The sequence below is a fragment of the Lissotriton helveticus genome, chromosome 3_2 (genome assembly GCF_964261635.1).
Source record: "Lissotriton helveticus chromosome 3_2, aLisHel1.1, whole genome shotgun sequence".
NCBI classification, from domain to species: Eukaryota; Metazoa; Chordata; class Amphibia; order Caudata; family Salamandridae; genus Lissotriton; species Lissotriton helveticus.
The window spans coordinates 85,500,121-85,526,411 of record NC_136062.1 but is presented as its reverse complement, the minus strand read 5'-3'; the positions used below and the strand labels follow the sequence as shown (position 1 = coordinate 85,526,411).

General features: G+C 43.1%; 1 protein-coding gene across 1 annotated transcript in view; it reads left to right on the top strand.

The window, feature by feature from the left end:
- The window catches only part of MYO5C (myosin VC), a 1,267,761-nt gene that overhangs the window by 1,174,133 nt on the left and 67,337 nt on the right, over positions 1 to 26,291 (top strand). Inside the window, exons 37-38 of the mRNA XM_078684841.1 lie at positions 5,413 to 5,563; positions 9,637 to 9,922. Coding sequence (XP_078540967.1) covers positions 5,413 to 5,563; positions 9,637 to 9,922 — 437 coding nt within the window. The remainder of the gene's footprint in view (positions 1 to 5,412; positions 5,564 to 9,636; positions 9,923 to 26,291) is intronic.

The following is a 26,291-nucleotide window of genomic DNA, read 5'->3' as shown; positions in this document are numbered from 1 at the left end:
GTATGGCATGTCCTCAAGAAGCAAAAATTAATGGCATTGTCCCTCCTTTAGGGTTTCTACTTTTATACAGTCTCTAGCAAATTACAATGATGTGGCATCACAACACCATCGGAAGACTGTTGTATGCTCAAATTCACATAATGTCCCCTAGGACACTTGCAACGGTGAGATGCTTTCCATTGCTGGTCATGAGAAATGAAAGATTCAAAAGTCCACCGAGGCCTAATATTGGTGAAAAAGAAATACCAAGTATCCATTTATAGCTTCAGCTGAAATCCTGTTCCCACAGGAATATTTCTCTGTGAACATTGAAGAAACATTTGGGATTGTTAGGATGTATACATTTACAGAACAAATAAAGAAACCTTTCACTTGTTGCAAATGGTCCCTTGTATTTGGTCAAGTGAAAGGTCAGCATTAGAGAAAAACTTTTTCGAAACAATCTTTAAGTTAGCATCACACGTTTTAAATGAAATAAACTCTAATTCATATCAAATATAGTTGTAATAAAATCAATTTGAGTAGGGAATATGTGCAAACCAAACATTATTACATGAAAATAGGCAACTTAATAAGTATATCATTTTCATACTACAAAATTTGTTTTTAATTTTTCATATACTATACAACCTCAAGTATTACTGTGCGGAATTTCAAGATCATACCTAATTTCTGCACATTTTTGCGCCGACTTTTCAAATGGTGTGTTTAAACAAAAAGCATTAGAAACACTAGGCCACTTTATTAACAGCACGATTTCATCCGTAAATGTTAATAAATAACACTTTCATAAGAACCCTTATTAGTGCAACTCTTTTATGTGTATTAGTATCGCTTTATTATGTGTGTTTTCTTCATCTTGCGTTTGAAAGCACGCTTTTACGGTGCTTCTACTACACTTGTCTCATTTTTATGTGTCACTGTGTCTTACATTTTCAAAGTGCACTTTGAGCTTTACGTGTCTTCAATCAGTAAATGTGTTGCGCATTATGATTTTTAATATCTTGCTTCATCACTGTTTCAAATCAATAAAAGAATCTTCAAGTTGTTACTCGAATGCCAAGGCTCGTTGCTTAGAAACATGGAGCCTTCAACCAATTTGTACCGCCTTTTGCCGAGTACAATGCAAATGTTCGTTAAGATTTTATTGGATCAAGTATTAAGGTATTTTTTTCGATTTGCATTAAGGAAGACTTCCGCGTAAAATGTGTTTTGAAAATACTCGAAGTGATCAGAAGGAAATCATCTGTGCTTGCTGTGCAAAAATGTTTTGCAAGACATTCATTATGTGTTGTTTTTTTCCTTGGACCAATGTAAGCAGAGCTACATATAGGTATTTAATAGAAACGTGGCATTGACAATAGAATTGATAGGACGTGATGCCCTTAATTATTAGTATGGCTCCAATTCTGATACAGTTTATTATAATCTTTTGCCTTTTATTTTTATTTTCAAAAATATATTGTTCAAATTCCTAGTTTGTTATGTATAAATATACTATTTTTCCAAATGTAACTGGTGTATATTTGGAGATTGATTGTTGACTTTTTTTAAGCCAGCAATCAAACAATTTGAACCTTGATAAGCATGATTTTATGTTACAATTTGTATATTCTTTCTGTGATAGCAGTGAAGTCCAGCATGTTCTGCAACAAATTACTCTTTTATTTTATATTATTCAGCATGTGTTGTTTAGGAGTCACTGATCTCTTGATCTTTCTAAATATAATTTTCCTTGTGCTAGTTTTGTTTTTATTGTAGTTTATTTTTATCTCAGAAGAGCTTATTCGGCTCCATTTTATGATTTTTAAGACAAATCTTTGTGAGGAATGGTGCATTTCCGAGAAAAAAATGACCTTGTCCTGATTGCTTCTGGTAACAGAGCCATTATGCAATCTGGATTTTTTTTGTGTTGGGAAAGTGAACAAGAATTATAAAATTTTCATTTGGATGAACTTCTTGTTGGATGTGCCAAGGCAGTGCATCAAGAGGCTTTATAATGTTATACAGAAGAGCCTGCTCAGGATTAAAATCATTCTTCCTGTCAAATGTTCACCGTCTCGTGCACTAAAAATAATCTCAGTCTAAGTTCCCTCTAAGTAGACTTTTAGATATCTACCCTACTCGAGGGCTTTCTCAACATTGCGTAGTTTCTCTGCATCTTTGGCATTGGATTATTCTTTTCGATACGAGGATGACTCTGCACATCAAGCATGTCATTGGATCAGAGGTGCTTGTAGTGAGAGAAAAGTCTCATTGCGGTTGGTCGACAGTGTCTCAAAACACCTACCTGACTGGTGTACTCCTAACTGCAAAACCCTGAACTAAGATAACCAGGCACACCTTGTGAAGTTGCTGTGAGGCTCTTTTGAAGCACGGGGTTCTAGTGTGAATGGTAGTCCTTGCAGGTCTGTTGACAATGAAAAGTGCATTTCATGCAGAGACGTCAACCACAACTACTGCAGCACCACTGTCCTTTGAGGTTATTTGCCACATTTAAGTAGAAGCCATGCAATATCCTTAGGGACCTAATGCACTTACTCCATCTCAGTAGTAACTCTGAGTGTGTGGCCTACCACCTCACTGTCCACCCCTGGTGCTCGGTGGCTTCATCACTACGTGGCCTGACTTGGGGTATCTGGCTCACGCTACCAACTCCTGCAGGCACAAATGAGTTATATAGTTGCAGCCGAAACTGCATGCAGGTGTCAGTGGTTACCTCCTCCCACAGGTGCGGAGGCGAAGAAAAGAGATGATGAGTTCTCCAGGAAAATGGGCAGTGACATGAGGGCTGGCACTCCTCATGCAATTAGGTACGGTCCATTGCTGTAGGAGCCAAGCTCTTACAAAAGGGCACTTAGGTTGTCTCTAACTGACCATTGTTTGCCCATATTTTGTTACAACTGTTACAACTGAGTGACTGATTGCCATTTCGCTTAAATACATGTACATGTTTTGGCTCATCAAGACGTTTCTGTTTTTCTTTACATAAAGAATGTGAAGTGAGGAGAATTTGCATAAAGAGTGCATTCAAACGCTCACACTGTCTGCTATCTTCTGTGGGTGCGGGGTTTACTATATCTCAGTCTTCCGTTGTGGTCATTAAATCACCCCTGCCACTGTTCGTATGGACCTTTTTTCGTCAGTCAATAGTAATGAGGAGAAATCATCTACATAGTCAATAAATCATTAAAGACTTTAGATTCAGTTGATAAAGAGAGTTAGTGTGAGTTAAAGGGTTTTATTTTCAAATCTTTTAGTCTTTCATCTATTTAGTCATTAGCATTAATCTTTAGTTTCCAGTATTAAAAGTTAATAAAATCCATCCATCAATATTTGATTATGAAATAGAACAAAATATTTGTTAGGATCACAGTCAAAATAGTAATAATACAACAAGTGTGTTCCCTTAATAAAACTCCGCATTCTAAAAAAAATTGGTATTAAGGGAGAAAAGTGTCAGTTCAGAAATACAATGAAGAGTTCTGATGAGAGAAAAAACTATGTGCAAGCATGTTGCTTTTTCATTACAAACTGGAAAGTATTCTCAGTTCAAGGATATCAGCAGACAGCTCAGTAAAATCTAAATAAGGCAGCCTCTCGTGAAGAGAAAGCATCAGAAACTTAGAGACGAGTCTCCAGTTAAAAGTTTGTGGAAGGTGATCTCAGAATCTGACTAACTACCCTAGGAACACATGCTAATATAAACACACAAATTCTATTTTGCTAAAATATTTTCTTTTGTCTTCTTTATCCACCAATAGAATATCAGCAGACTGCTGTAAATAAGCAAACTCCCCATTTTCTTGACTGAGCATAATATTCCTTCAAAAATGTGTCCTTGGAAAATTATAAAGTTGGCTTCTTGTGGTCCAAAACATTCATCTCATTTATCATTCTTCCTGTCTTTCATCTCCTCCCAGTGAGAACCTTACTATCAGTTGTCTAATATAGTCTTAGAGCCCGCCGTAGCGGGCTCTACCAGCCAATAGAGGCATTAAAGACAGGAGCTGAAGGCAAGGGCCTTTAACAAGGAGCGGGCCTTTAATGGCCAGTAGAGCCTGCTACGGAGGGCACTAAGGCTATTAGAACATTCCCCCCTAGAGGGCAGAATGTTCTAAATTGAAAAACCGGGTCTCATGCAGCCAGAGGGGGTTAAAATGCCCTTGGGTTCCGTGAGGTCTTTTTTAAGTATTGGAAAGTTGATGCTCCGAGCTTCTACTGCCCATTAGAAGGCCAGAGCACTCCATTGTTTTCAATGGCGCGCTCAACATTCCAATGTTCTAATACAAAACAGGTGTCTTTTCACTAGCTAACATTAGGCTTCTGAAGTTGCAATATCTGCATAAAAGAGAAGAAAAACATCTTGCACAAACAACTATTCAATGTGAAAAACAAGCCTATTAATATATTTGTTTCCATTTTACATTCATTGACAGTTAGACTAACTAAGGGCCTGATTGCGATCTTGGCAGATGAGATACTCCATCACAAGAGAGACGGGTATCCTGCCCGCCGTGCCGGAACGCAAGTTCCATAGGATATAATGGAGAAGTGTGGCTCACCGATTAGAGCGGCAGACCCTGAGGCAGAGGTCTGCCCCGGGACCAGGGTTCAATTCCCGACGCGGCAGGGTCTTGGGCTCAATGTCCACGGACTCGATAATTCTCGCCTAGGTGCCTACTCTAATCATGGGTCCCACTCTGCAACTCCGGGCAATAGCTTGCTTAATCTCCACAACGGCCCCGAAAGCGCTAGGATGCCTGGCCTCACCTTGGAGGTGCCCAGTAAGGGGGCATCTCACAGGGAAAGCCAGGAAGGGTTCCACAGTGGTATACAGCGCCAAGATACCTTTCAGGTGATAGTACGCTTTACAAGTATACACCCATTTACATTTACATTTACATAATGGAATTGTAATACGGCAGACAGGATATCCGTCACGTTTGTGACAGAGTAACCCTGTCCACCAAGATCGTAATGGAGCTCTGAATACAGCAATGTATTTAAGTTCAGTCCTATAAAATTTAAGTATGGTTACCTACTACAAATTTTGCATTTAGCGTATGCTTCATTTAAATGTAAGCTTTTGCACATTATTTATAATGTGTTTTAACATCGATACATATGCGCCAGCACTTCCAACATGTGTTTATGCTGTCTAGTTAAATTTATAGTAGCCCTGTAAGAAGTACCCTTACTCTGACACGAAACATACAGGCATTTATTGCCTTGGCTGTATGTATCCTTTTTAAGAGCCCTAACTGTTAATCAAGTTGATCAAATAGCTAAAGTGTAAAAGCCATTGTGGTGCTTTATGTCTGTTCATTGAATATTTGCTTTGACCCGTACAGCTATCTTGCCTCATTGATTTGTATTTTTTTACAACTGCACTTATCGTTCGCTGTCCAGGAATTCATGAAGCACAATACTCCACGTCAGAATATGAACTGCTTGAAGAACTTCGATCTTTCTGAATACAGGCAGATCCTCAGTGATCTGGCCATCCGAATATATCATCAGTTCATCACTGTCATGGAGAACAACATTCAGCCAATGATAGGTAAGAATATTGTTTGCTGCCCTTTTACACACTTATTAACTCCAATGCTCTTCTAAGAATGTTCTATTTTCTTACCATGTTTATTTAAAGATTTTCCGTTAGTAGCAGAAAAGAAATAACTGAAAACACTTACAGAACTTGGGCGGCTAACATCACCTTCAACCCCTCACACTCCACAGTACACAGAGAGGAGCAATTAAAGTCCATGATGAGACAAACTCCAATTTACTTCGAGGGATAGCTCAGTCTGTATGTCCCCTTGAGGGTGTTGCCAGTTAACCAGAGTTTGCTTAAACAGAGACATGACTGTTGTTTGGCTGGTGTGCTCCTGCCTCGTTGTACAATGCCTCAGCTCCTATTAGTACAGGGCACCCCCTTCTCCACAGAGCTACACCCAAACAGAGGGCCAGTTCCTGTTACTCTCCCAACGTGGGCAATTACCCAAAAAATGAGTGCCGGACGCCTTTCATTTGGAAACCTCTACCCCAGACTGAGGAAATCATGCATGATCTCAGCCCAGGTCTCTAGGTCCTCCTGTCGTTTATCACCGTGCCTGATCCTTTTGATATGTAGTTCCTCTACCAGGGCCCATTCCTCCAGATCTCTTGTCCATATCTCACAACTGGGCTCCCTTGTCCCCAGCCACTCAATAGCCATTTGTCTTTTCGCTAACACCAGGGCCAGCTGCAGGAACTTTTAGGCTATCTTTGAGGTCCTAGCTTTTAGTAAAATACCCAGTAAGCATTGTTGTGATGTGGCTTTCAGGGGTACTTTGTCTACTACTTCCTGCCACAAACGGGCCACCGCCATGTATGATCAGCCACATGCAAGAAGGAATCCCCCAGGAACCCTATATCTAGGGCAATTTGCCAACCTGGCCAAGTTAAAAAAAATCACAGTAATGGGCAAGAAGTAAGTGCGATGTAGGAAGTGGAAATGGATGAATTTAAAACAAGAGTTTTATGAGACACCTTTCACCAGTTCACAGGCCAGTTTCCACTATCTATCTGACAGTTTTTCCCTAAACCCTCCTCCCATGCTATTCTCCCATTTGTGGGGCCTCATATAAATGGGCAACCAGGTGTTTGCTCGAGCCCAGCTGTAGAATGCTCCCCAGGACGATGGACCGTGCCGGGGCATCAGGAAAACTCATCCATATTTCTCTAGATGTCTGTGCATGTTGGTGTATTGCAAGAAATGCCCTGGTTTCAGCCAGAATGTAGTCCTATCATCCGGGAACGCAATGAATGTCTCCCAGAGTACAAGTCACCTGCCGTGAGGCAACCCACATCCCTCCAGGTATCCATTGTCATCGTCCTGTCGATGTCTCGAAAGAGCGGCAAGTGCCAGATGTTCATCTCCTTATCAAATGGAGGCCTCTGCAATATCCTAGTCACCGTTCTCTCCCACACTTTTGCGGTCTGGAGAATAATGTACAGCATTCTGCCTCTTAGTCCTCCCCCCCCTCAGGAGCAATACCTCAAGGGTGGTGTCTCCATGCATCCTCCTCAGCAGATCTCTTCCCCCAATTATCATTATCCGATAGCCACTTAGCTTTGTGCTGGAGATGTCAAATGGTAAAACAGCTATAGGTCCGGTAGTGCTAACCCCCCTCCACCTGAGTTTTTTTTAATGTGTCCAATGCTACTCTGCTACACTTTCCACCCCAGAACGGCACTGTCTGTACAGCTGCTACAACACTGTGAGCTTCAAAGGACAAAACAAGTTTTCCAGAACATACAGGCAACATGGGAGGTGAACCATTTTTGAGAGGGTAGAGAATTTCAGAATTTTAATAGAGATCTTCAGCCCATCCAAGACTCTCCCCATGTTGTATTGGATGTGCTTCTTTTCAGTGTGGGCAAACATAATCTCAAGATACCAGCATCAGTCTCTCACAGAAGGCCTACATTGGGGAGATGTTCAGGTGGAACATCCGCCAGGGAGTTCAACTGGAAGAAAAGTGTCTTCCTCATTGTGAACAGGATGCCCAATACTGCACCAAACACATCCAAATCAGTCAGCAATAGTGCCAACGAATCGTGCAACAACTGGATGTAGAACAGTGCATCTTCAGCATGCAGGGAAAGTATATGGATGGTGTCTCCTATTTCGATTCCCCAATCTCTCATTGCAAGGTGCACCGCGAGTAAGAAGCTGCTCTTTTTTCCTACGCCATACCTGCTGAAGCTGCTTGTTTTTAAACCTGCACTGTTTTGTTTTAAAAAAGTAAATTATACTACTTGTTGCGCACTTTCCCCCTTACCTGCTGCAGGGCTTAGTGGGTCCCCCGGTCCACCGCGGTCTTTTCGGGCTCGAACTACGGTAGTAAGGAGTATTATATTGAGCCGCCTGGACTACTGTAATGCCCTGCTTTTGGAGTCCCCTGGATACCTGATTGCTAGGCTTCAGAGTATCCAGGCGGCAGCAGCTAAGCTAGCATTAGGTCGAGCATGTCGCTCTTCAACAACTCAAGCACTGGCAGAGTTACGCTGGCTGCCAGTTGCTCAGAGGATTTTGTTTAAATCTCTCTGTATAGTTTTCAGGGCACTCCATGGACAAGGTCCCAAGCTGATCCAGGATAGGTTCCAATTGTATGAACCGACTCGTACTGTCCGCTCATCATCTGCCAGTCTGACTAGAATCCCTAAGATAAAGAAGGTCACTATGGGAGGGAGAGCTTTCAGTGTGGCAGCTGCCCGCCTCTGGAATCATCTTTCCCTGGAAATCAGGAGCAGTCACAGCCTGATGTTGTTTCAAACAAGAGTTAAGACCTGGCTCTTTCCAAAGGTTTGAGAATTTTTGCCTAGTAACAATATTGTCCTTGCCGCTCGCCTCATAATTCCTCGATAGCCTACTTACTCCGACCACTTGCCACTCTCTCAGTGCCAGGATGCCCATAGGGTTACAGAGCACTTTATAAATGTTAAAAATAAATAAATAAAACCACGTACCGTGGCTCCAGGGCCAATGTAAAAAGTAGCAGTAAGGGAAGGTAGCCCTGCCTTGTCCTTCAAACCACAGTCCTCTCGCTCGATAGCATCCTCCCTCCCTGACCCATGCCTCAGGCTCTGTATGCAAAAGTTTAAATTATCCCCTGAAGCAGAGGCCAAACCCCAGGGGTTCCAGCACTCCAGGAGATACGACCACTTCAGTGTGTCATATGCTTTTTCGAAGTCTACCGAGAACAGTGCTAGTTCCTCTGGCCTCCATCACCAACTTCCTGCATTACATGTGTCAGCCTATACAGTGTTCAGGGATGAGCCCACATTGGTCTACATGTGCTAAGCCACCAACTAAACCCTACAGTCTACCCACCAGGACTTTACATAGTATGTTGGTATCTGTGTTAAACATCGTTAGCATCACTGCCGGGCTTCCTCTGCATGCTTATGATCCCCCCCACGTAGAGTGTGGAGTAGGTGCCCATTTTGTTTGGCCTCACCAAAGAGAGATCCCCCCGGGAATGATTCGCTTGCGCTTTATAAATTAAAAAAATTTAAATAAAAATAAATAAATAAATAAAGACAGCTAAGAGCTGGTCAGACAGGAGGGTTGTGTGTCTGGTACAGTTTCCAAGATTGTTCATTTGTCATGTACCTACTTCAGGCACAACAGTTATTGAACCAACCTTGTGTTGTTTGTGTCCTGTCAGAACGCACACCACTTATTAAGGATGTTTGTTTCAATACAGTTCTCTAATAATTGAGTCTACTGAGCTGTTTATACTGATATATATGCACTACTCCTGTTAGGTCTGGATTTTCCATACAATAATGGTAAGTACTAATGTCCTTTGACTGATTTGGGTCTCCTGTTGTTCCGAATAACACGCATTACTATAACCCACCTATATGAATTCATTTTATCTACAGCTTAGTTTATAAAAATAAGTGAACCCTTCTGAATTGCTGATGCACAGGTTACACAAAGATTTAGACATTAAGTTATATTGACTAGGTGGCTGTAGTGGAAAGTAGAGTATTTCAATGTTTGTTGTCAATCAGAAGCTAATTTCTGTATTTAAACATGTTTCTGGCCTTTTAATAAACTCACTTTTCAATGTTTTTCAGTACCCGGAATACTTGAATATGAAAGTCTTCAGGGTATTTCTGTAACAAAGCCAACTGGGTTCCGGAAGCGCTCCTCCAGCATTGATGACACCGATGCTGCTTATAGCATAACCTCCATCCTTCAGCAGCTCAGCTATTTTCACACCACTATGTGCCAACATGGCATGGACCCTGAACTGCTCAAACAGGCAGTCAAGCAGCTGTTCTTCCTGATTGGGACTGTAACCCTCAACAGCCTCTTTCTGCGTAAGGACATGTGCTCTTGTAGGAAAGGAATGCAGATAAGGTAGGACTAACAAAGCTGGATTTCTTTAGAACCTGCTGCTATTTCTTTTCCCTTCTTGTGTTTCTTTACGTTAATTGGATGTTTATAAAAATCCTTTGGAGTTTGTTAATTGTTAGTTGTAGAATGTTGTGGTGTGGACGTGTGTGTTGTGTAGTGTTTTTGTGTAGTGGAAATATGTGGCATGGTGAATAGATAGTGGTGAGAGCTGCTGAGAATAGATAGAAAGGAAGAACTAGAGGGATAGGTAGTTTTGTGTAGGAAGAGGTTATTGAACTTGAGACAGAGGAGCAAAAATAGTGCCTGAGAAAGAAAGAAGGGTAGAGCATGCTATAGACGCATAAAGAGGGATGTTTTGTGGTCTCAGAAGACACCCTAAGAAGACGAGGAGAGGGTGGGTATGATGGACAGAAACTTTGAAAAGTCACAGGATAGAAACTGGGCTTGAAGACTTAAAGGTAACCATATGAGAGAGTTGGGAATATGGCGCGAGAGAGCTAGAGAGTTGGGTGAGAGAGAGTACAAGAGAGAGAGATAAAGGGACACATAGAAGGGGGTCCTGGAAGGTGTGGAGGCAAGAGGTGGACTAGTGCACAGTGTGAGGTGGTGCAGGAAGGTAGCAAGTTTGAGTAGGTAGTATAAAGAGGAGACAGGTAGTGTGAGGGAGGGACGAGAGAGGGCAATGGTATTGCGAGATGAGAGTGGGAGTGTGAGAGAGACATAAGAGGGGCAGTGTGCGTGTGAGGGAGATTTGACAGTGTTGGTAGAAGTTTAAGGGAGAGGTGTGTTTTATTGGAATTGTTTGGTATGGAATGGTTTGGTTTGGAATTGTGTGGTTAGTAATTAAATTGTAATATGTGTATTGGAATTATGTACAGTAAGAATGTATGTTATGGAGTGAACTATGTGTACTTATGTGGAATGGTATTGTGTTGTGTAGTGAGTGGCATGTTGTGGAGTTGATTTATGTGATAAGCATTGTGATGGCTAGACTGAGTTGGGGGCTTGTTGGAAATATTGTTGGGCAAAACTGCTTTTAAATTGTTTTAACTCTGTGTTTAAAAAAAAAACCTAAGCTACTTTTCACTTATTCGCTTCTTCTGCCTGCATGTACTAGAGGGTTTGAGCACTTTCTAGTACCGGCAGTGCCTCGCTCTGATTGGCCAGTTCACAGCCAATCCGAGCTCAGCCCGGGAGTAGCCAGTTGTGCCCCCCAGGCATTTAATGCTCGCCGCAGCATTATTGCGCTGCTAGACTGAGTTGGGGGCTCGTTGGAAATATTGTTGGCCGAAACTGCTTTTAAATTGTTTTAACTCTATGTTTAAAAAAGAACTAAGCTACTTTGCACTTATTCGCTTCTTCTGCCTGCGTGTACTAAAAGGTTTGAGCACTTTCTAATTCCGGCAGTGCCTCGCTCTGATTGGCTAGTTCACAGCCAATCAGAGCTCAGCCCTGGAGGAGCCAGTTGTGCCCCCCTCAGGCATTTAATGCTTGCCGCAGCGGGGACCCACCAAAAGCAGGCCAAAAGCATGCCCGTCTTAACCTGTCCACGCAGGGATGGTGCCAGGAGCCAGGCACTCTGCTCCAAAAGAGGTACACAGGCAAGTCTACACACGTGAAGCGATTATCGCTCTGCCAGGTGAGGGTGTATTTTGGGAACACGGTTGGTCTCCGGAGCACTGCCCTATTATTTGCAGACAGTGTACCTACGGGACTAACCCTCATGAGCACCCTACTGACTTTTGCCCTATGGGTAATACCTGAATTCTTCTTAACCCCTTCGATGCGGATGACAAAGCCAGCTCGTCATGGGCATTACCTGCGCTACGCGCATGACGAGCTGGCTTTGTCACGTAACGCGGGATTTTTGAATTTTCAGCGCACAGCGGGAAAACCCGCTAGCGCGGTAGCGGTTAATTTAAACTGTTGCTCATGGACCAGGCACCATGGGGAGGTGTTCTACCTCCTCCAGGAACACTCTCCTGAGGTTCTATGTCTAACGGAAACCTGGCTTTCTGAGGTCTTCGTCGCCATACCGGCCCTGGCCCTCACCGCTGGATACGCAATAAGCAGTTTGAATAAAACAGTGGGGTATTGTAATTATACATAAAGCAGCTCATACATGTAGTCTTATCCCCCCAAGACATACCGGACTGTGAGAGCGTGCTTTTTAGAATTAGCTTGACCGCACATTTTATTTTCTCTGGCCTACTCATTTACCGCCCACCTGGTCTATCAAAGAGCTTTAGAATAGCCCTGGCAGATGCTATCACCGCATTAGCACTCCTGACCGCTAATTTTAATGTCACAGGGGACCTGAACCTCCATTTAGAGATGCAGGAGTCTCCTGACATTCTCAGGTTTCTGGGGGATATGGCTGCCTGCCACCTTACTCAATTGGTCTCAGGATTAACCATGTTGCAGGATATCTCCTTGATCCCATTTTTTCTAATCTCCAGTTGTTGGAAGTACAAGCACCCCTTCCTATGACCTGGACAGATCATTTTCTCATTTCAATGCAACTAGCGTTAGCTGGCCCCACACACCGGATACTCCATAACAACCCCTCACTTAAACGCCGCTGGCATAAATTGGACCAGGTGGCTTTCCTCGCAGCCTTGAGCAGTCAACCTCCTGGGAAATCCTTGAATATGGAAGAGGCTGATGTGCTCTTTCGAAGCTCGGGCACCAGATCCTTGGACACATGTATCCCGCTCAAGCTTACACATTCTAAAAGTACACAGGCAATGTCTGGTTCAATGAGCCTTTGATAGTAGCTAGGAAGAACTGCAAGTTCTTGGAGCAAGCCTGGAGGCGATCCTATGACCCTCAGGCTAAAACTCAATACATGAATGTGATAAAGGCATAACACAAACTGGTCCGCAAAACTAGGGCAGCATAATTTTCGAACCTGATTACAATAAGTAACAATCCCAGGAAAACTATATTCTCTCTTTTGAAGGACCTGGTTACATCCCCCTCTGCTTCAGGCAGTACCATATCCTCTACCCTACAAGGTGAAGAGCTGGCAAATTAATTTCTGGAGAAGGTGGAGTGCATTTAAAGCATTTTTTAACCAAGTGGTGCCCCCAGTGCCATGAGGGGGAAAGTGGCCATAGGCCGTGAGAGCTACTCTCTCGTATCGCTCCCTTGTATCTCTCCTAAAGAGATGGAAGCACTGTTTGTCAAGATAAAATCAGGGTCTCCAGATGACCTTCTGAGGCCTGACGTTTTTTGAAAATTTCAACAGTGTTTCCTGTCTAAGTGCTTGGAGTTGATTAATTTATCTCTATCCTCAGCGATGGTTCCAAAGTCTTGGAAGCACGCCAAAGTGGCTCCCCTACTGAAGAAGCCATCACTAGATGTGTCCAAACCGGAAAATTTCCGTTCAATCTCGCTTCTTCTGTTCCTATCTAAAACCACGGAATCTCATGGTAATTCGATCTTAAACTATTTGGAAGCTAATTTAATACTGGACACATCCCAGAATGGGTTCTGACCACGGCATAGTACAGAGTCTGCTTTGCTGACAGTCGAAGAACAGCTGCGGACCACATCAGATACCGGCAGACATACAGCGTTAGTTCTGCTGGATCTAAGTGCTGCCTTCGATATGGTCTCTCATGAAATCTTGCTCCATCATTTGGAGGAGATCGGGGTCAACAATAAAGCCCTTTCATGGTTTTTGTCTTTTTTGGTCGGATCAGACATTCCAAGTAACTTCTCCTCCTTTTTCTTCCTGTACTCACCCACTTCGCTGCAGTGTTCCTCAGGGATCAGCTTGGAGCCCTACGTTATTTAATATCTACGTGAGACCACTGGCGCTGATGGCCAGAACCAGGAGCATCTCCCTGGTATCATATGCAGATGACACCCAGTTGGTAATCACCTTTTCCAATAATGCCAGCCAGGATGCGGCCAAATTCCAAGCAGATTTAAAGGCCGTCTTGGAATGGATGACGGCTAATTTTCTGCAGTTGAATTCGGCCAAATCCGAGATCCTTGAGTTGAGTTGAGAGTTGAGAGAGAATTTGTAGAGCGCTACTTTGCCCAAGGGCGTCAAGGCGCTAGAGATGGAATAAAGAGCTGTTTGGTGAAAGACGGGAGGGAAGGTCGGTTGTAGGCCTGCCTGAAGAGCCAGGTCTTCTGGTGGGCAAATACTTCCATATTTAGGGCAATGAGCGGTGGCCTCCTACTCTTGGAATACCCCCTGTACCCAAACCTGTGGTGAAGAACGTGGGCATTAAGTTGGAGAAAGAACTTAATTTGGAGGTGCATGCCAAATCAGTGGCTGGGAAATGCTTTGGCCTGTTACGAGGCCTAAAGCCTATACTTGGATTTTTGGACTCTCAAACACGGCAGCTGATCATCTAAGATTCTATCCTGGCCCGATTGGACTATTGCAATGTGCTACTCTTGGGGTCCAATAAGTCTGTGATTAATAGACTGCAGGGTGTCCAGAACGTTGCAGTATGGCCTATTTTCGCCCTCCCCAAATACTGTCATGTCTCCAACCTCCTCTATCGTTGTATTGGCTACCCCTTGAACAAAGAGTTTGTTTTAAAGCACTATGTATTAAGCTTTAGATTCTCACAGGCATCGGCCCAGGAATCCTGAGTGATCTATGCTCTCACTATGTACCCACACGAGCGTTGCGCTCAGCCGATTTGTCTCTTGCTAGATTTCCACGAATACGGAGACTAGACCTGGTGGTAGATCATTTAGGCGGTTGGCTCCCGCTCTTCATATTCATTGCATTCCTTATCACCTGACCTGTAGAAGGCTGGTTAAGACCTGGCTTTTGCCCCAATGATAATTACTCTGCTTGCCACCTGACTCGGGGCTCTGCTTTAGTGCTGGGACGCCTTCTTTCTGGGGCAGCTATGCGCTATATAAATATTTATAACTTAACTTGTTACATTTTGTGGTATGATGTGGAAATATGTAGTTTATATTGGTGGTATGTGGTGTGATGTGGAATTACGTTGTGTATTTGAAATATGTGGTTTGGTGTGGAATTATGTGATGTGCATTTGTAATGTGTGGAGGTGAATTGAGTGGTGTGGAATTGTGTGGTGTTTATTGAAATTATGTTTATTTGAATTATGGGTCATGGTGTGGTGCATTTATGTGTGTTGCTGGTATGTGGCACAGCGTGCATTTATGTGGGGTGTATTTATGTTGTATTGAATAGAGTGTAAATATGTGTATTGTAATAATGTGGTGGTTAGTGGTAATATGTGGAGTGTAACTATGTTGTGTGGTGCAGAATTGTGTGGCATTAATTGTTATGTGATGTATGCAATTATGTGCCATGGTTTGTAGAGGTATTTTGTGGCATGTTGTGGAGTAGTTTTGTATGTTGTGGAATTATGTGGCTGAGAAGGAGAAGAGAATGAAAAGAGTTATGGCAGGAGAGAATGAAAAAGAAAATGTGAGAAAGGATGAAATGAAGAAAGAAGAGAAGATAAGAATGATAGAAATAAAGAAACATATTGGAAATAAGACAGCAAGAAGGAGATTATGAAAGGAGCAACTGCAAGTCTGGAGGAAAAGAAAGTATAAGAAAGGAAGAAGTAGAAAGAAAAGGCAGCTAAAAAGTAATAAGTGATTTGCCCCAAATCACAGGATGTTGATCTGACACTGAGACTTGAAAGTGTTCCCCAGGCCCAAGGTCGGCAGCTGTAGCCATTATACCACGGCCTCTCCTCTGTTGGCACGTAATTATAAAGTCGTTTTCAAATGTTCACAAATTATCACCCAAAAACATTATAGAATAACTACGAGGCTAAATAAAAAGTAACAAATACCCAGATGACAGACAAACCAAAAGGGATTTGCAGGCAGCGTACAAGTGCCATAAACAATCATTTATCTATTTCCGAGTGAACGGTCCCCAAGACTGGTGTTGAAAATTGATATACAAACAATGGAGCCCTACGAGATGAACCATGCCAATGTACACATTAGAAAATAATTATACAAAAACACATATACATGCGTGCCCTTTCACTCTTGCAAAAACAAGAGTGTATATGTTAGATTTCTCAATGATGGAACTTCATGGCAAACTGACGGTTATTAATTAAGTTTCTTAGCACCAAAGCAACAGAGTAAGTAGAGGATGGGAAACATCAAGGACGCCGATGGCAGGGGAAGAAAAAATAAGTTTTTAGCAAGTAAGAAAGGTCAGTCATTTTCTGCAAAGGACCCTATAGTCCCAGGGTAATGTGCGGTTAAGGAATTGGCGAGAAGTATGCGCCTACTATGAACAGATGAAAGGAACATGCAATTCATTTGTTAAAATCATTAAAGGTTTTAACACAAACTTTTCTACCAATGTCTTAACCAGTTGCGGCCGGCATGAAACGCGGGTGTGGGATGCGGGGGGTCGCGCGGGGAGGTGGTAGGGGGTTCCTTTAATTTTTTTTTAAATGTTGAAACTTACCTTCGCCTCCAGTGCCGGACTCCTGCGTTGCGCCTCCTGCTCTCTGTTCACAGGAAGCAGAATCAGGCAGCCTCCCTTTCTTCCCCTAAGCCATTCACAAAGCTGTAATGGCAGCATTCTGATTGGCTAGGAAGCCGTCCTTATTGGCGGCAATGGGGAGGCCATTTTCTTCATGCAGGCTGCACTGCAGCATACATGAAGAAAATGAAGAGTGCTAAGATTGGTTTGGTTGGCCCTGGGGCCAACCAAACAGTCAGCGCCCATAACGTTGGGCTAGCTACTCCTCCCTGACCTGCCCACCCCCAACCAGGCATACCCTTCTTCTGCTTTCTCGCAGTGCGAGAAACAGAAACGTAAAATGGTATGTACCATTACGTTCTTATTGTGAGGAAAGGGTTAAAAAAGTAGGAGATCTCCAGCAGCTGGTTGGAGTCTTAAATATGGGTAATTGCTCAAACACTGGACTTCCGCCAGCCGGTTGGAGTTGTGCGGTGTCAAATAAAAGCTGATTTATTAGTGCCACCAAGAAAGGTCAGATACTTTCGCCTTTGGGCATTCGTCTGTCGTCTAACATGCACTTCAGTGAAGTGGAAGTCCAGTGTTTGTGCAATTGCCCATATTTAAGACCATAATTAAGACTCAAACGCTGGACTTCCACCAGCCGGTTGGAGTCGTGCGGTGTCGAGTAAGCCGGTTTATTAGTGCCACCAAGAAAGGTCAGATACTTTCGTATTAGCGCATTAGTCTGTCGTCTAACTTGCACTTCACTCGAGTGGAAGTCTTTTGTTTGAGCAATTGCCTATATTTAAGACTCCAAACGGCTGGTGGAGATCTCCTACTTTTTGAACGCTTTCCTCACTATAGGATGTCTTACAGATGGTGAATATCTCCAACCCTTTAATTTGATCACCCACATTAACTCTGGATACCATTACTGGATCCTTACATTATTCTTTTGATCTGTAACTTGGATCACAGCTCTCCTTTAAATCCATTGATTGGAATATTGCTTTTGTGGCTGTCCATCCCGCCCTTTTACCATCCTGAGGAAGACCCGCTGTAATGTAACAGGTGCTCATGTAAACCACTCCATTACCTTTGGGTCGAGTTTGATCTGTATAAAACTGTCCAAAGAAATACCGTAGCATTGCAGCAGAACTCATAAAGGCCCCCTGCACTGTTAAACACCATTGATTTCAGTGGGTTACCATGCCACATACTTCTGCTTTCACAGCAGTCCATCATTGACTATAACCTGCAGGTACATCAAACAAGTATGTTTTGCATTTAAAATATCAACTTTGGCGAAGTCTTATACGCAGTGCTTCAAGGAAGATTTGTGTCAGGCTGGATACCCAGATTTTTTTGCAGTGGTATCTGCATAGGTGGGCACAAAGGAGGGAATAACGCTATATTGTGGCTTGCATTGTGCCACTCCATGCTTTATGGTTGTAGGTTTCTGTTGGGGGAACGTAGATGCCAGAGCTGCCAAGTTTCGAGAACTGTGGACCAGATGTAGGTAACGGACGAAAATACCGATTTTCGGCCGTTACTGACCGGTATTTGGATACTGAGATGTAGGGACATAAGAAAATGCAGATTCGGTAATTTTACCAAATCGGTAATTTACTGAATCGGTACATTTACCGAATTGGTATTCGGTAAATGTACTGATTCGGTAAAATTACCTATTCGGTAAAATTACTGAATCTGCATTTTGATATGTAGGTAGCACTGTAAACAGTGCTACAGTGCTTTTAGGATTCGTTATTTACCGCCAACTATTAGTTGGTGGTAAATAACGAATTCCTATGCAAATGCAAATATGTGCATTTACACCTGTGCCCTTAGGGCATGTATGTGTGCCACATGGCACACAACCACCAATCAGGGGTGCAACAGGGTGTCAAAGTGACACCCTGCCACCCTTGATTTTTTCGGTATTTACTGAATCGGTAATTACCGATTCGGTAATTGATATTCATTCCTATGGGCCTACAGGCAAATACCGAATCGGTAAATACCGATTCGGTAAATACCGAATCCTACCGATTCAGTATTTTTTACCGAATTTTTACCTACATTGGATTTACCAATTCATAAATACCGAATCGGTAAAATTCGGTATTTATGAATCGGTAAATCCAAATTACCTACATCTAGCCCTGTGTCTTTTCCCAATAGTAAACGTTCTTTTCATTTGCGAATGATGCATGTGAGGGCTCTGTGGGTACAGTTGGGGAGCTTCACTTTGCCAACAAGAAGTCTTCCTTGTTATGTTCTTTTCTACACACCGAAGTGTTTGGCTCTTCAAAAGTGTTGGTTGTCTGTAAATCGTGGTTGTGTGAAAAGTGGCTTTTGCTGTCATAGAGAAACCGTGTTATTGTGGTGCAAGTTAACCACTCGCAGCCATCTCTAGAGGCAATAAAGCCATTTTTAGTTATACAAATCTGTAGTCTCCTGCTTGAATTGGGGCTATTGGTATGCATGGATGCCATACACTCACAGTTCAATTACACTCGTGAGTTAGAGGCAGAAGGTAGGGAATGGCAGGGCCAAATAGTGAATTCCTGAGGAGACTTGATAAATATTATGTAAGTGTTTTTCAGCATGTTATTTGTTTTTAGGTGTGCCTGCTGCTTGTGAAATCTCTTGTATTTAATATATCTTAAAAGGGTGCGCTATCAGTTCCCATAGTCGAATTACTGTGTTCATTCACTTTTGTGTAAAATGTTCTTCTTTTTCTGAACATTTTTCGGATTAGTATCTGGCCCAGGGACACACCATTGTTTTTTAAATGAACCACATCTTCGCCTGTGAATACGGTGCACCTTAAGGCACGTGTATTTAGCGAGTATTTGTTTACTTCTGGGCGCTGCACCAGCACAGCACAAGAATAACTGTCACACCTGGCGCCAATCAGGCTGTGTGTTAGGAAAAGGTTTTTGGATGCTGACGTCACTGTATACTGGGACATTTGTTCAACGTTTTGCTCGTGCATTCTGCGCTGTACCCTTGACTGAAAGTGACATGCGTGTTTACTCTAACATTACTGCACTCCCAAGAGTGCACGAGCATTGACTGTACTATGGAGACTCCTGCATAAGTACAGTCTAGGTGCTATACATAAAGACAACCTATAGCATCGAAACATACCAAAAAATAGTACCAAATAACGAAACTATTGATCTCGACAAATGGACATGTTTCTGTTTGTGCTGTGTATACAGTACGGTACATTAAGTTACAACATAGTGCTACAATGTACTACAGGCGACAGCTAACAGTCACCAACTGCTGCTGTATGACCTTGTGGTGTGGGCTGGGCCCTGTTGCACTCATTGTTAAGTTAGCAAAGGCTTATTAGAAGTTTAAATGCCATTTTACCTTTTTGCCGCTTTTGCACACGACGCTGCATATATTTGTTGTTGTAAGTTAGGCTGCGTGAAACGCTTCACATGAGAAGGGCTTGTTTTCAGCATCCCTAGACTTGCATCGTAACTTTAGTCTGCGCACTGAGTTCTAAAGCCTGTAAGGTCATCATAACAAAGTAGCTGTTGATTGAGCTGATCGGCTCACATTCTAGCCATAACATATATGCAGCTACAAGCCAACATGATTCTGGAGCCTTTAATATCACACTGTAAGCATGATTTCACAAACTTGGAAGAAGCCCGTTTTTCCAGACAGCTTTTGCAGATCCTGATGTGATTCACACCTGCTGATCTTGGAGGTATGGGGTCCCCTAAACATGCCTAAGAGAACTTCTATAATTTATAAAACATAGTTCATAGCTAGGGAGGGTGATGCACTAGGCGCTATAGGACCTATTTTTACCATCATTGTAATATGATTTCTCCCTTTGTGTTTTATGGACTTGTAACAATGCTGATCATATTATTTCTAATCATATGCCTGCTTATGTTAGCAAAGATACTGCAACTTAGAGAACATTGTTAAAATAAATATTTTAACTTTACCCGTGTCTCTTTTTTACTCCTGTAGTGGACTGGTATGAGAGTATAACGAAAGAGTGTTCTTACTTCCCACCATTCCTGAGTATAACCTAAGTTGCATGTTCTGGGTTGTCTAATCATTGGTTCCTTTGCTATAGGACGAAGAGCTAATGTGACACTGATGCTAGCTGCTTAGGGTTTCTAGGCACTGAGGTGAGTTTTTTGGTACACCACAATTCACTGAGGTCCTAGGTCTCTGTGCACAGTTCTGTGTAGGAGCAGAATACCTGCGACAAACTCAGAACTCGGAAACAGTGACCAGATGATTATCTGTCATTAGGGCCCGAGTGAACAAGTGAAATAGCCCTTGGCTCTCAGAAAACCTCCAATGGATGTAGTTTGCTAAACAGGCGAGGGAAGTGTTCCATGATGGCAGAGACCATCAGCTGTGCTCACCGGGTGCATCTAGGGTGACCAACTGGCATGAGTGCAAATTCAGGATGGTGAGTGTAACAATTCAGGACAAAGGGTCAAAATTCAGGACAAAAATTCAGGACAGGAGGTCAAAATTCAGGACAACACTTCGGGACAATAGGTACGTTTTACAGACATGTTAGAGGAGGTCGCGCTGTAGTATAAAAGTAAGTAAATAGACAGCCACTTAAGTACAAGTCAAAATAGGTTTATATTAGGTTGAGACAATCGTGCACTTCACGGTTTTTCAGTATGCCTGCAGCTTGCTCCCTTAGACGATTCAAAACTCTCATCTCGCTCCAGCAGGTATTAGTCACCAGACAATGGTGAACCACACCTGAATACAAGTGGGCCGCTTTTATTGTTGAGAGAAAGCTACTGGATATACAAGGAACTTTTTAGTGCCAGCCCCCAGTAACAAAACCTCCCCCCCCCTTTCCAGCCTCCCAGGGAAACACCTGATGCCCGGTCCACCCAGTCCGGCTTTTTTACCAACCTTCAGTGGTAGCCCTCATCTTCACATAGACCGTCTCTCATGTGTATTCAATTTCTTTACAGTGCTACTCATCCCAACTATGTAGGTCAGGGTGTCGGAGTGTGTTACATCACACACACACATCATATAGAGACAATGACTCATATAAACTGGAAAGACAATGTATAGGAAATGTCCCTTAAGATAATGGGTACTACAAGGTGTAATCATTTTTTTATCTATCATTCAGTCGTTCACCATTCATTCTGTCCTTCCATCTGTGTGCCCATCTATATCCAAACATATTAAACCATTTGCAAACCTATCCACCATGTATCCTTCCATCCATCATTTCACTCATCCATCCCTCCAGCTACCCTTTCACTCATCCATTCATTATTCATCCATCCTTCCTTTCACCCCATCCATCAGTACACTCATCCATCCACTCTTCCACCCATCCATCTATTCACTCATTCATCCAGCCATTTACACTTTCACCCATCCAGCCATCCTCCCACCCGTTCACTCTTTCAGTCATTCATCCTCCCTTTCTCTCTACATCCCCCTTTTACTTATCCATCCATCCTTCCACCCACCCACCCATCTACTCATCCATTCATGAATCCATCAATTGACCCTATTACTCATCCATCTATCCGTTTGCTCATCCATCCATCCACCAACCACTTCTTCACTCATCTATCCATCCTTTTGTCCATCTTCCCTCCTTCCACTCACTCATCAATCAAGACATCCACCCTTTCACTCATCCATTCATTCACCCTTTCATTTATCAATTCATCAATCCATCCATCCTTTCACTCATCCATCCACCAATTCACTCGCCCATCATCTAGCCTTTCACTCATCCATCCATCATTTTCACATTATGAGCTAAGCCATTGTCTGCAGAGTTACAGACAGAGAGACCCATCAAGAACTTCACCTCGCTGTAGTTCTTAAAGCTAGGGGTGGGGTGGGGTGGGGGAGGGTTCACTATGCCCCTGCACATAGTCAATCTGAAACTTAGAAATCATGAGTCATGCATGATGCACAGTGCCAGGACGTGAGGTGACTGTGACATGGTGGTGTTTCCAGGGCCGAAAGTGGGGTAAAAAAAACTGGGGGGGTCTCTTCAAAAGGGGTGTTCAAAGTAATTAAGGGCTTGGCTTAAAACACCTGGGCTAAAAATCTGTGCTTAGCATAGTGTTTCGCCCGACTGGTATTATGTGTTTCTGTCATTGCATCCAGATATGTAATACAGCAAGTATCATTACACCAACAACAAGCCAGGGCTGTTGGCTTTGTCAATGGTTGTTAGTTGCTTAAAATAAAAAAGCAGCACCCATGGCTTTGTTGAATATAATATTGAAAGTGCATCAGTTCTAAAATGATGAGACAGTGAAAGAACTATAACCCGTTCTTTTTTACTTGTTTCACAGGCTTCTTTATATAAACTGTATTCTCACGTTGCAGCATGGGCATTTTACCTTTTATCCATCTAACAGAATGCCCTGCTGTACACTGAGGCAGAAGGAGCCCACCACATGCTTTAACATCCCAGACTGCCCCATTGTCATTCTGTATCTGGCAATCAACCGACATAAATGACAATGGGCAGGGTGGGGCTGCTCTTTTGCTCGAGGAGGAGTGCGAGGCGGCCCCATCAGGGGGCTAAGGTTTCTCGCGGGGGAGCAATGCTGCTCCCTGTAATGGCCATGATTACGGACAAAAGGCGGCCATAAAAAGGATGCTCATGGACAACGGATGTGAGGTCCACATTACGGACAGTCTGAAATTTACGGACGGTTGGTCACCCTAGGTGCATCATTTGCAAAGATGTACATCAACATGTACCACTGCAGCCAACATGGTGAGGCTGAAAACACCCCTTTCCCATTCCCAACACAACACCCAGCAAAACTGTGAGAGGGCAGTGTGAGCCTGCAGGGGGTGGCAAGAGACACTTCCGGCATGTCGTTGAGTAGTCAGACTCGGCTCACAGGAACTTGTCTAGCAGCTGCAGCAGAAGAAGTGTCATAACAACTACTTTTTATCCTCTGTGTTTTATTCTTCCTATCTGTTGTTCCCTGAGCAGAGGTGCATGTGTGGGGCCAGAGGTGCGGACACAGATGACAATGTATCGTAGAGCAGGAGTTAGTGTCCAAGCGCAGTGCAGCACTTATGCTAATCAGTGTGCAAATGTGAATATCAACAAGCAATACAGCTTTTACTCCTCCAAAACAGTGTGTCCAAAATGTGTGTGCACACCAGCGGTAATCACAGAAAATAGCCCCAGGATACAGTTATCGTGATAGCAATTTGCAGCACATTCATTAAAAGTGTCCACCATAATTTTTCGCAGAGTTGTTTCAGAATGTTCCAGAAATGGGACAGTAAACTTTGCAACACAGTAGATACAGATCGTTGAAAACATCGCTCTCAAATGTGTGTGTGCTACTTAGATGTGATATCCCATTGGAGACGAAGCCCACAGTGGAAGTGTGCAGAGTAGTGACTGTTAGCACAGTGAGTCTGCGCCTACACGTGAGTTCAGTGAGCTGAGTGTGGGAGCTGTGCGTGCAGAGCAGCTCTGCCAGGTATCCCTCCTGAGATCAGAGTATGGTTTGAGTGCGCTGACAAGAAGGGTAGCAGAGGCACGAGGAGGTGTGTGAAGTACCGAAAAAATAACTACAACCCAAATAGAGCTATACTTACGAATAGCCCAGTACCAATTACCAATAATCAGTCAGTTGGCAGTGTAGAAGGTCCAATCGTTTATTACAACAAACATAAACTCTGCCAGAGGAGCTCCTTGCGACCTAACCCCACGAGGTCCGCCAAGAAGACTGCTGGCACATTATCAACAGAACACATATATACCGTTACATTTCGAAACCATTACCTAAGAAGGAAAAATACAAGTTGGTACAGGTTGGTGCAGGGAAAGGACCATATATGGGAGACAAAGACTCCTCAGTTTAGCCCATCTCGTTATAGCAAGGTCGAGAGAGTGACTCCCTTCTGCTAACTCCGAGAGAGTCCGTAAAGCACCTCCTGGAATGTGCTTATCCAGCCTACCCCCACCTACAACCTTGACAGGCCTAACATGCAGAAACAGCAGTTGGCTACAATTATACTGTTTCTTAGGGGAACTACATCAGCTAAATGTAATGGCAGGGTTTCACTAGTGCTGTGAGCGGACTAGGCCACAAAATGGTGTCAGTAAAGCCAAGCAGCATAAGATATGGTCAGATGCTAATGAGTATAATAAGGTGTATACTAATCCCTATGTGATTACATAGTGCGTGCATATTAGTGTTCTAGGTACCTATATTAGCTAAATAGGTACATCACGATAATTACTAATAATGTCTTCTTGCCTTCCTAGGCCTAAACTAAATTCTGGTTCCTCAAGCCCTCCTTTTAGCGTGATGTAGCTAACTAAAGAAATGCTAGTCCTGAAAGACCTCATCATCGATGGCCATCAACTCTCGAATCTCCTGCTGGAGCATTTAAATTTTAGGAGGAACAGGAGGAGGTACAAACATGGCCGTCACTTTGGTGGCACAATAAGAGCAATAAGCCGGTCCACATTGCATGCAAAGGCAACAAGTGAAAAGGATGCCGGCTGCTCCAGCAACTATCATCAATAATTTCCAACCCCAAGTCGACAAGAGCCCCCAGAACCAGCTAGAAAATGACCAGGACCCATTCTCAGTGTGCATTTCAGCTGCTATGCAATGCAATTTCTGGATAGCCAAATGAACCGTGGGGGCGGAGTCTGGAATGTAAATGCAGCAGGAGCTGCCGATCACTCTACATGCTTCTCCTCGATCAGCCAAGATAACGTCTAGAACCATCCGGTTCTGGAGCGAAACGAGTCTCATAGCCTGAAGCTCTACAGCGATATTAGTCATAATATCCGTAGTGATATTAATGACATTCTCTACTATTCTGGAAATCGTCTTATTTCCCTACTATTGAATACTGGCCCCCAGAAAGGGACCAGCCCTTTAGTAAAGTCTGTAAATTGTTGCAAGGAGGTGTCAGTTTGATCTACCTCGGTCATGTCAAGCTGTCTTCGCTGCCTACTGGAGACCACTCTTACGCTATGTAGCTGGTGAGTCTTATGATAGTCTGATGCTGCTATGTATACAGGGGGATACAAGAAAGACAAATAGCACTGCCCCGCCCACCCCCACTGTAACCAAGTGTAAACATTTTCCCCACAGACAAAATACACATTCGGTGGTGTCTATAGAGGAGGGCTGCTAAAGATTTTCATTCTATAAGTATAATTGCAGACGCTATTCCCAACCTGAACATGTCCCATACCATGCACGCAGAAATCAGAGGAAGTATTCAAAATAGGCACGGGGATGAGGCCCTCACTAGTGACATTTCTAGCAACAAAATGTTGAAAGTACTGAGAATGATTAAAATTAGCGAAGTCATAAAGTTCATCCTTCAACCAAGTACTGCTTTCATTAGTAGTATACAAATTCATGCGAGCATTCGGGTCCAGTGATCCCTCCCCCCCATTTCCAGCTGGGTCAAATCCCTGATGCTTTTTAATGTATGCTAAGATCATACTGTAGTCCTTTTACGAATATTGTTTGGGGTTTTCTACATAATGGTTATACATAGCAGAGAATATTTGAAACCAGGCTTCACAACTGCCTAAGTGGGATTAGGGCAGAGAAAGGAATAAATGGTGTTTGTGCATGACCGATGGCAAGAGCCCACAAACCCAACAATCAGTTATATTAGTAGTACTGTGGGTTTGGTGGAGCATCTCTACAAAAACATTCTTTGCATAAGTCTGGCGGTGTCTTTCTTTATGAGGTGCTAAAGTGAACATCAAATGTTCAGGTGGGGCAACGGTTGAGGGCATCATGGCTTGCATGGGATACTTATACTCTAAATATATCAACACACCCATAAAGATGGCTAATATAACTGTTATCACTAACACAAAAGCTATTTTTACACGCATGGTCCAAGCAGAAAACA